Genomic DNA, 12,002 nt, shown 5'->3' on the forward strand with positions numbered 1-12,002 from the left:
TATGCATCTGAGAAAGGACTACCCGACCTGAGTAAGGTCTATGCAGCTTAATCCCTTATGAACTGAATACAAATTATGGGTGAGACAGATACAGATATATAGAAGTATCAAATGGGAAGAACCAAGGTCAAGAGAGAATGGGGAAAGAGATCTCTACTCCTCAATGTTGGTGATTGGTTCTATCCTGGACACATGATAAACTATGACCGTCTTGCCATTTAGTCCCCTGAAAACACATCCTGAAACAGCTGAACTACTGTGTTCATCTCTGGTGATCCTTGTAAAGAAGCTGTGGAAGGGAATCCCACATCTTTGCTACACATATGAAGCACAGAGCCATAGTCCACAGAAACTCTTTTCACTGCAACACTGCAGCAGAAGGAAACTGGTGAGGTCTCAATGGATAGACAAATATGCCAATCCACTGATCAAAATCAGGAGTTGTCTCCATGTAACAGCACTCCAGATACACTGTACATTTGACAATAGAATTTGCCCCACCACATACACTTGAATCACATGGTTTGTTTGTTTTTCCAAACCAGTGAAAAATCCCTGTGTGTTCCTTGGTTTTAGTGATCGTGCATTTGTACCAATGTAGTTCAGCACCAATCCCAAAGCCCTGTTTTCTAATGAACTATGAAAATCTCAGATCATTTCACTTAAATTGCCTTAAATGATGAAGATGCTCTAATTTGTTCACCTGCACCCTCTTGTGTAAGAGAATAGGTCATGTGGACCAGGTGGAAGATATATGGAACTTTCAGCAACCTATATTGATTTCTATTAAAATGTAGAACAAAATGGGTATAATGTAGAACCAGGCAGAGGTCTACTAGAGATAGTATGTAGGATCCAGTGTAAATCTTTAATGAAGATAGCTTTTGTCTTTATTAATCTTCAGACTAAAAGTCAAAATGCACATAATTAAACCTAAGATCTTGGTTCAGTGAAAAACGTATGATGAAATCATAAAAATGTATCAGTTAGTAGAGAGAGATCTTTATTCCATATAACTCTAAGAGGAATTTGACTCTCTATCTTTTGATTTAAATTTGCAATAGAGTGGATGTGATTTACAAATATTTGGTGTATAATTATGTGAATTCCTAGATGCAAAGATATGACATGTGGAAAGACATAAACTAGTAACAGTCATACAATGCCCCTTACCAATTCTGAGAGGTCTACAAATGTTTGCTTAATTATATAAAATCTGTATGTGTTATTACCTGCTGTTGTGATTCAGTGGTAGATTCCTTTCCCACCATGCTGGAGACCTGCACTCAATTCCTGACCACTGAAGCACTGAATTTCTGGATTCAGTTTTGCCTTTGGATTCTGTCTCAATGGTCTGAAGTGGGGATGGAAGGTCCAGGGAGCATCCACTCCTCCATAATCCTGCCTGGCCATATGCATCAAAGGTCCTGGTGACCTCTCACATATACACCATGATCCAGAAGGATCAATGGTTGCCTACTACTATGTGTTGTTACACATCTCAGAACTAGCACCTATTTCCTGTTTCAAAACTTTCCAGTCTAGTTGTGACAGATTTTAGGGTGAGTTAATGAAATGTAAACATTAAGAAAACAGTACTTGCTTTCATTATTTTCTGAATATCTAATTTCTACTATTAACATTCTTTTTACGTTTTCTTAGTTCTTTATTTATGGAGTCGTACCCCACAAGAAAACACCTTCAGTAATTTTGAAGGAAGTTATGTGCTAGAATACCCAAACCTTTTTATGGCCCATATTAAAGTTTGTTGTACCAGAGCACTGGGATGTGCCTACAGGTGATAGAGGGGAGCTAAGGAGGGACTCACCTGACTGGAAGAGGGCTCAGGCTGGAGCTAGATAAGCCCAGAGCTTTCATGGGTCAGGTAGTCAAGTAGTCAGATAGTCTCCCCCAGCAACCATGAAGTGAGAAACTCCTGGTTGCAGGGCTCCTGAAAGGACCTGGATTCTTCAGGACAACTCTGCGGGCCTGGGAAGCTTCCTGGACTGAGAGAGACCAGGTTTATAGGCAAGTGGCCTTCATTTATGTAAAACCCTAGAGGGTTTGAGGTGTCTGCCAGAGGGCTGAGATGCTTCTTGTTTGTTTGAGTTACACTGGTAGTGTAGTCTTGAGCCCTGCTGGGGCAGGCTCAAGACCGGTGTAGAAAACCGGTAACCTAGGAGCCCTCAGATTGAGGGTAGGGCTCAATGCGGGGCCCAGGAGCCTAAAAAAAGGCTGAGACCCAAACCAGAAGGTCCAAGAGCCCAGGGAAGGGTTGAGACAGGACAGAGGGTCCACAAGCCCACAGGAGGCCAAGCTGGACTAGAGGGCCCAAGAGCCCCAAGGACAGGCTGTGTGTGGGACCAGGGGACAGAGAGCCCCAAGGAAGGCCAAGTGTATAAATAGTCACATCAGTGAGAGAGAACATCTGCAAGGCTTGGGGCATAGTGTAGGGGGAGAAAAGGAGCCATGCAATTTGCCCTTAAGGCTACAGGTGCCCTACAGGGGCCTAGTCAGGTTGAGGGACCTATCAGGCCCGAGGGCTGGGTCGAGGCTAGTGGGGCCTCAGGAGAAACCCACTGGGAACTTATTGGGAGGAGGGCTCACTCTAAGACCTCTTGGCAGTCTCTCTGAATCAACCTGTAATATTAAAAACAAGTTGTGGTGGGTGAGCAATCTAGGGAGAGTGACGTTAGAGTTTGAGCCAAGCAGGAGCAACAAGGCCACTAGGGGACATCACAGCCACCCCCTGTGGCCACAACCCGGTCACATTTATGACTAGAGTCAGCTAATTCTAGCCTGCAACTACCTCATAACTGCATAGCTATTTACTCTGAGCTACAAAAACAAAAGCTAATTTGGGGCTTGCAGTTTCTGGGACACGTCCCTTACTATGGGGGTGAGAGGGTTAAGTGTACTTACTACATCAAAGAGAAAGGAGACCTACCTGCTTGGGGGACCTGATCCAAAGCCCACTGAAGTCAAAGAAAGACTTCCATTTAGTTCATTGGCACTGGAACAGACCCTTAGGCCTACATTGACCCAAGCATGAGCTTTTAAATAATCCCATTGAATTAAATGAAACGACCTCAAAGACTAACATGAATCGGGGGGAAATATCTTAGCAGGATCCAGTATCTCCATACTTTTGTGCATATGAGATCTTATACTTGAAATCAGAATATTGACTGATAGTGTGTCAAAATTACTTAACATACACAAGTATTGAAGCCTTAGCATGCAAGCATTTTGGAGTACAAGGCTATTTTGGCAGCATATATAGACCTGCAAGGTGACTGTTAAGAGTTTCATGGTGTAGGACTAGGACAATTCACTGAAAGCAGGGGACATATTGGCTGAGTAACTCCAAATTTTTATCTTGGGTGGATGCCACAATATTCCATTTGGCCAAGGGACAAGCTTATAGATGGGACTGAATCGTGCTGTCTCTTCCTGTGCCATCCCCGGACCTATTCCTGCAGTGCAGCCAATGTCATCATTTGGGGACCTGACATATGATTTGATGTTGGATTACACATCTTTAGTTTAAAAAAATAGCTTCTTTGTATGTCTTATGGATTGAAATCTTTAAGGCATGCTCAAATCACATTTTCAAACTTCTTTGTGCAAATATCAGAACTAGACCCTTAGGATTAGATCAGGTGTGGGCAAAATAGTGGATCTAGCCAACAGCTGGACTCCCAGCAGCCCCTGCGGCTCCAAGCTATCTCCAGGGAGACCCTGGGAGCAGTGGGGTCATGTCAGCGCAGGACTGTGACAGCAGGGTGCTGGAGAACCAGGGCCCTGCCCCAGCCCCGGCCCTGGCCCCATGCTGTCAGGGTCCCATGCTTCCAGAGTCTCCATGCAGACCGGCAGGGAGCAGTGCAGGCAGGGCATGCAGCTGGGTGGGGAGCTGCTCCGGGGTGGGTAGACCCGGAATTTTGCAGTGGTGACAGTGAGGGGCCAGAGCCAGGGTACAGCCACAAATTACTACCTGCAAGCCCCTGTCCATGGAACCCATGCTTGTTGCAGGGGCCTGTGGGTGGTGGATCATGGCTTTGCCCAGGCTCCAGCCCTCCCCTGTCACCACTACAAGATCCCGGGTCTCCCTGGCCCCACCTACCCATCTTGCTCCGGGCCGCAGCCCCATCCCACCTGCCCGGCCATGTGCCCTGCCTGTATGGGTCCTGCCCCCAGCAGTGGGTACAGATCAGATGGGCCAGGGTGTCTGGGCAGTGGATCTGGGTTTGGCGGCAGCAGCTAGGAACTGCCCCCGCAAAGGCTGCTGGGAAATGGAGTCTGCTGCAGGCCTGTGGGCCAGACTTTGCCCACCCCTGGGCTAGATTAATTAATCTGAAAGGCTGAACCTAATTTATTTTGGAGAATTTACAGTTCTAGATTAGGGACCTAGGATCCCTATACAGTGCAAGGGGCGACTTAGAAAGCTAAGATTCGAACTGATGGAAGGCAGCATTCTGAATAGTCTGCCAAAACTAACAAATAGAAGTACTGAGGACAGGGTTGTCTTACGCTTTATTCTTCAAAGAAAATTAGTCTAAGTTTGGTTTGAAAGGTGACCTTTCCTCTACGTGGGATTCTCAGCTCTGAACTGTCTTCTAAAATTAATGCTGAAGGAAGTCAGACCTTTCTTGCAAAAAGCATGTAATGATTGAACATCATGGGCAGCGTGAGGGCTCACTGCTTAGGAGTCTCCTTTACCTGCAGTAGGAAGACTCCTCTCCATCAGCTGCTGCTAGATTAGCTATCTATCTGGAACCTTCCTTGAAATCAGTCCTCCAACAAACTTGCCTAAATGCACCTAAGAATTTTTAAGTCATTAGGCAAATCAACCCAGGCATATTCAAGCTGTGCTTACCTAAATTCATGGAAATCCACCCAGGATTCCATGTGTCCCAACTGTTGTATATTACCATTGCTACCAGATACCCATCTGCTCCCCACTCCCTGGGGCCACAAGAAATGTGAGAGAGCCTGGACTCAAAGTTTGTCAAAAGCAAGTTCCTTTACCTTAGAAGGCCTTCAAATCAATCCTAGAAACCAGCTCCTAATATACATGTTCCAGCTCTTATTAACATTTTTTACTGAATTCCCTTCCTATCTTCCCTCCCTTATGCATAGGTGACATGTAGGGAGGCCAGGGGGGGCACATGCTCCCCCTGAGATTGGCCCTCACCAGCCGGGCAGTGAGGGGCAATGGCTGGTGCCCCCCTGAGATCGTGGGGGCAACTAGAGAAGTGCCAGTTGCACTTCTGGGTTTGCTGCTGGCACTTCTGTGGATCCCCCCCAGTTGGCTATTGGCCACTGGTGCCCCCCAGTATGAGGAGGCACAAGTTAACCATGCCCTTACCCACTGGAGAAACCCAGTCCCAAGGCACCTGATAGGTGTTCTATGTGGTATTTTACCCTCCTCACTTAGACTCACTTGCAGCAGAATCACCTAGTCATTCCCACTTGACTAGCTGGCTATCCCTGTCATTGATACCCATTAGTCTATATCACATGGGAAGCAGGAAGCCATGCAGCCATTTAAAGAGTATGCAGGGAAGCAACAGCAGTCTACTCAATGTTGACAGTCCCTGAGCCCTTAACCATGACCAAATCTTTCCCCATGTCTGACAGTTGGCCATGACAAAATGGAAAAACAGACTGTGCTAATACCAATGGCCTCCTTGCACCCTATTAGTGCACTCACCTTGGATATAGGAGACATGGGTTAAAATCCCTCCTTTCCTTAGTTAGATTCAAATCCAGATCTCTCACTTTCCATGTATATGCTTTAACTCAGGAGTGGGCAAAGTCTGGTTTGTGGGCTAGATTGGACCTGCAGCAGACCCCATTTCCTACCAGCCCCTGCAGTGGCAGCTTCTTCTGGCTGCTGCTGCTGGACCTGACCCATCCACTCTGCACCCACTGCCAGGGGTGGGACCCATGTGGGCAGGGCACATGGCTGGATGCTGGGATGGGGCCATAACTGGGACCAATACAGGGCGATAGGGCCAGGGAGACCTGAGATCTTGTGATGGTGACAGCAGAGGGTCAGAGCTAGGGCAGAGCCATGATCTGCCTGTAAGCCCCTGCCACAAGTGCAGGTAGGGGCTTGCAGGGAGCAGACTGTGGCTTTGCCTGGCTCTGACCTTGTACTGCCACTACCAGAAGATCCCAGGTTTCCCCATCTCCAGAGCAGCTCCCCATTCAGCTGTGTGCTCTGCCTGCACGGATCTCTGCCGGTCTCCATAGAAACTCTGGGAAAGTGGGGCCCTGGCAGTGCGGGTCCAGGACTAGGGCCAAGGCAGAGCCCCAGTTCTGTGGCCCCATGCTGTCATAGCCTTACCACTCATGGGGTCTCCATGGTGATGGCTGGAAGCCATGCAGGGAAGGGCTGCTGGGAATTAGAGTCCAGCCCTTGGTTGGAGCCACCATTTTGCCACCCCTTTCTCTAACTGCTAGTTATTTAGGGTTATCCTGGAATGGGCTTTTTCTCAGTCTCCCAGTTCCCCAGACTACCCAATAGCCCTCAATAATTAGGGGAGTCTCTTTGCACATGGGAGACCTGGCTTCAGATCCAATCAGGTAGAAGAGGGATTTGAATCTAAGTCATTCATATCCTTGAGTGCTCTAAACCTAGAATGTAGGGTACATTTTATGTAGGGTTAGGCATTCTTAGATTGAGCCGAACAGGTGAGATCCACTAAAATAGGTGCCAAGAAGTTTGGTGTAGTTGGGACTTAAGAGAGTCCATGTGTGGTCAATGGTAAAAATTAGGTACCTCTAGCATTAGGCAGGGGTGTTGAGGATCTAATATGTGTATTCAGGCGCTTAAAGTTGTAGTTAGGCACTGAGTTTTCCTTGTGAAAACTTAGAACAAATGGTAGTACATCTCATTTATCTGGTAGCTTAATATGTTTCTATAGCAGCAATAACAACAACAATCTGCCACTGATAGAAAGAATAAGAAATCCTGCTGAAACCAATCATGTAGTTAGTTACTTACCAATTTCTCTAGTATTTTAACTAGCAGTTGGGGATCATCCAGAATGAGAACAGGTTTATTAGTAGGATCACCAGATATCAAACGCAGATAATTTGTATTGACCGATTTACTAGAAAGCCCCATTGTAATGAATGATATTCCAAGACTTCTGGCTGTGGCAGATATGCTCTGGACATCAGGACTCTTTGGATGGTCAATACCATCAGTCATCAAGAAAGCCACTTTTACACTTCCATTCCGACTTTCAGTTTTAATCAGTTGAGTGACATTAGATATTGCATAATAGCTATAGGTGCCCTGGCCAATATAGTTCATTCTTGTGACTTCCTGTTGAAAATTCTGCAGGTTTTTCCAGGCTACAAAGGGCTGCTCAATTTTGACTGTGCTGCTGAACTGCATGATTGCCAGTTTGATATCATATTTCCGGAATCTACCCGGCTTAATGAGGAAAATTTTATCACTTATATTTTTAACAAAATCTTTCTGACTATTAAACAGTACTGTTTTTGCACTTTCAGAGCTGTCTAAGATGAAGACTATATCAATGAGGCACACAGCATCTGTAACAGAACAAAAAAGTTAAAAGGAGAATTACATTAAATGTATAAATACTGGCATCCAAAATTAGACACCCCACTGCTATATTTCCAAACCTGCTCTGCTCATTGTGACAACCCAGCCCCCAAAAAAGAGCACTCCAAATTGTAATGATCAAGTATTTGCATAAACAAGCCCTCAGCATAATGCAACTGAGCTAGGTCACACCTCAGGGTCACACCCCTGAGATTGGTGGTGCACCCCTCACCATGTCTTCCCTTGCCACTCCCCCTCCTTGCTGCCGACACCACTGGAGGCATCTGTGAGTGGTTGCCAACTACCAGTCAGCCCTCACCACCCCCTCCCTGCTCGCCCCTGCAACCTCCGGGGCCACGTGTCATTCATGCCCCTTCTTTATAATCAGCTACAAAAGGGTTGAGCAGACCAAAGGCATAGCAGCACAGCTCTGCACCTGGGGCAGCTGTGGTGCCCAGAGCAGTACCAGCTCCTGCTTTGCCAGTTGCAGCAACATGCTCAGCCACCGCCAATGCAATGGCTACCTTTGTGCCCCCTCAAAAAAGGGGGCACCTGGTCCACCCTCCTCAGTTATGCTACTGGAGCAGACCACTGAGAAGCATCAGCTCAAGAATTTTCATTCACACGGGCTAGGGACAGACATTACACATAAACCAGTTTAAATGATCAGAAACTGATTTAAACCTGTAACAGGACAGATGTTCAGTGCACATAAACCAGCTTGAGAATTGGCTGAAACCAGTTTGAGATAAACCTGGTTGAATGTAATATCAGATTTAATTGATTTGGGTCAAATTGGTTTATGCAATGTCTGTCCTACACCCCTTGCTGATTTTAAGATAAACCAGACTCTCCCAGTATCCTGGCAAGCTCTCTGGGCTGGGCATGGCTCTCTGCTCCACAGCAGAACTGGCCCTTCTCCTCTACTCCCTTGCTGGAGCTCTGGCAGAGACTACAGGTACAGCAGGGTCTGCCTGGCTTCCCCCTGCCCTACCACCTCTCCTCACTGTTCAAGCAGTGTTCCCCACCTCCCTCCCTCCCATCTCCCACAGCACAAACCCCAGCCCCACAGACCCTAGGCATGTGGTATGCTACCTAATGCTGAGAGGTGTTTGTATGTATGTGTCTCCAATTTCACTGGGACAGGCAGACAGAACATTGACCACTTAGGGGCTTTTTGGAGGTAATCAACAAGTCAGCTGGTAATGGAGAGAGGCTATTGTTTTGCTGATAGGGTGATAAACACTGGTATCAACCTCCTGCTGGCTTGCTTGCCTGTAACATTGCTGCAGACATAAAGAAACAGGGAGGGAGATTGATAAGCTCCTTATCATCAGCAGATGCATTCACTGCACATCCTTCCTTGCCTTGGAGTGCTAGCAGGGGGCTGGGGGCTGGCAACACTCCTGCCCCTTAAGCAGCAAGCAGGAAACAGCCTGGGATGGTTCAGGCAGATCTCCCTAATCAGAGGTCCTGCTGGAGCCTGGCCATGCCCCCCTCAGCTCAGCACTAAACAAGGGAAGGGAGGGCTGCTCTAGCACCCCCAGCTTCTAGCTTGAGCTACTGAATTTGCTCAGTACAGAGATAATGTTTGTCCAGTTACAAACCGGTTCAGCCTAGCCAGGTTGGACTAACCTGCAAAGGTTGAATCAATTCAGGCTCACGCTTTTTGAATGTCTGTCCCTAGCCACACTGAACAGCCCTGCTAAGGCCCAACCTTTTCTCCAGTTCCTGCCCTGGTTCCTGCCTAGGGTTCTTTCCAATTTATATACATTTAGGTGAAAAAAGAGGACCATGTTGCAGTACAAAACAAAGTAGAGGTAAAATATGTTGCCATATATTCCAGGACTCAACTCAGGACAGGTTCTCAAACCATTAAAAAAACAAACAAACCCAGAACATATGGATAATTTGTCATTTCCTTTGGAAATTATCCTGGAAAAAAAAGGAAACATATTTTATAATCCATTGCAAATTCTAAGAAAATGGTTTTACCCTGAGGAACATCTTTTTGTGTTAGGCTTGGCTTTTGTCCTTTCTTTCTGCTTTGTCCACAGACTATAATGTCTGTAGTAACAGCAAGAAGCAAGCAGCAAAAAGCAGTATTTTTCCACATAATGATTGTGATCTGAATTTGGATGATATACTGCTCCTATTAATAGAAAACAAAATACCTATTACTCCTTAAATAATGGGTTCAAATAAATAGACATGTAATTAATATGTAAATTTGAGCAACATTTAGATTTGAAAAACAGTTTCTCAAAAATAACTATGAAGTAAGAAGTTAAAATACTGTAATTCAGTTATCACATGAAAAAACAGAACAGAAAGCACAGTCTGTTATAGCTCGCACATCCTTGAACACTATAATCTGTTCTATTCATGGAAGAAATGTTCTTTGGATATACAAAGTCCTTCTTACTGCTGTCTTTAACTTTCATTTGGGCTTTCAGCTGAGATGTGCAGAACAGATCTCTGTTAATATATAATTATTTAGTTATAAAACTGCAAAAACTATCGGGTTTTTTTGTTTTATTTTGTTGCCTATACAGATATGTAAATCTTTTAGTTTAAATGTTTTCATTTCTCAAAAGACTGTCTACACACACATATACTTAAAAAGGTTCAAAAGACTTTCAAATACAATTTTATTTCTTAGGGAAAAAAAACAACCGTTTCCCATGCCACTCTAAACCTTAATATTTGGTGAATTCTTTCTAGAGGAGAAATACATAAAAGTATATAGGACAAATATTTTTATAAAATAAAAAAACACCATAGGATAACAACTATGCTATATGCTGGAAAGTGAATATATCATTAATGTTTTCCTCTACCCTATTAGTCTAGTTAATGAATTTATACAATGTACTGATACTCTTTAAAATCGATTTACAGAAAATGCTTACAACTCACTCATTTTAGACCTCATTAATTGAAAAAATTACTATGCATGTAGTAATAGCTAGTGTAATGCAAATCTTTTTTAAATATGTTTAACTCCTCCCAGTACCTACATGTTTAGAAATCATTAGTGTACCACTCTAAGAACATAAAAGGGGAAAATACACCAGTTAAAACAACAACAGAATGACTAGGGTTATAATAATACATTTATAGTCAGATTTACACAGGTTTGGATCCCAGGCTGATTTTATTTCATTGTGACAAATAAGTACAAAATTATATCTTACCTTAAAGGCATTCAAACAGCAAATTGAAGATTAGATAATCTGTAAACAAGTGTAATTCAAAAATACTTTCATATTTAAGAAAATAAGGAAATCAATGAATAAGCAATCTGTTCACTTGTAAATAAGGTTATTTTGCATCTGGGAGCTTTATGATCCTGTATTCATGGGGGTTGATTTGTTTTGTTTTGTGGTTTGTTTTTTTTTTTGGTCAAAGTTGTAACCAGAGCACTTAGCCAAGGTCACAAAAATTAGGGTGGGATTTAAAGGGACAGTATCCAAAGACTGTGATTATGTCTTTCTAGGTTTGAAGAATCGTTTGTTTTTGTTTTGTTTTCCATAAATGACATTTTATACCAATTATTTTAGATCACTCCCACACTCCCGGTCAGCTCTGGTTCCCATTTCTAGTCTGTTTACAACCACGCGTCTGGTATGAGCCCATCTTTTTACTACTAAATTTTCATGGGGCTTGCAACCCACTTCTTTATGCCATGAGATTACTCGGGGTTCAAATCACTGGCATGGAAAATATTATCTATCATGAAAATACTACTTGAACAACTTTTATCTGTATCTGTGTCTTTTTCTGCCACATCTCTCCTCTCAGACAGCTTGGAAAAGCGCCTCTTGTGACAGCCAGGTAGTGTAGAACTCCAGTGTCTATATAATAGTTTCATAATTAGAGGTACTTAGAATAAAAATGTTTCAGTTTTCAGTCAGTTTATTTAGTTCCTTGACATAGCAAATTCTCCCAAGAAAAGCAGCTGCCTTCCATGAAAATTTTACTTGGGAAAGACCCTGACTTTTCCATCAAAAACAGTTTAGTTACAACATTTTTTACTATGTCTAGTTGTTACCTCTAAGCTTCCATTTTATAAACTAAATAGATTGGCTCTTTAAGCCTCTCATTGCAAGGCATGATTTCTATGTTTTCTGTACTTCAGATCATTTTGGTAGTGTGTATCTAATATTCCAACATCTTTATTAAACCATAGACACCAAATATGGAAATAGAATTCCAGTAGAGAGTTCACCAATACTGTAAAAATAACAACATTTCCTATTTATTCTTGGTATTTCTCTGTGTACAGAGCTTAAAACTGGTTTTTGGGGGTTTTTTTGCCCTAGCTTTGGACTGAAATTCTATGGTTAGTTGAGTGTCAACCAGAACACCAAAGTCCATTTCAAAGCTACAGACTTTCAGGAAACACCCTGCCCTC

At 43.8% G+C, this 12,002-nt stretch overlaps 1 protein-coding gene across 1 annotated transcript in view; it reads right to left on the reverse strand.

The window, feature by feature from the left end:
• COL28A1 (collagen type XXVIII alpha 1 chain) overlaps window positions 1-11,009 on the reverse strand; it is a 193,180-nt gene extending 182,171 nt beyond the window's left edge. Inside the window, exons 1-3 of the mRNA XM_019508467.1 lie at window positions 10,783-11,009; window positions 9,581-9,737; window positions 7,013-7,572 (exon numbers count right to left, since the gene is read on the reverse strand). Coding sequence (XP_019364012.1) covers window positions 7,013-7,572; window positions 9,581-9,701 — 681 coding nt within the window. The 5' untranslated portion in view covers window positions 9,702-9,737; window positions 10,783-11,009. The remainder of the gene's footprint in view (window positions 1-7,012; window positions 7,573-9,580; window positions 9,738-10,782) is intronic.
• Window positions 11,010-12,002: the final 993 nt, after the last annotated feature.

This window comes from Gavialis gangeticus, unplaced genomic scaffold (genome assembly GCF_001723915.1).
Source record: "Gavialis gangeticus isolate Ggan-Ray unplaced genomic scaffold, GavGan_comp1, whole genome shotgun sequence".
Taxonomy (NCBI): Eukaryota; Metazoa; Chordata; order Crocodylia; family Gavialidae; genus Gavialis; species Gavialis gangeticus.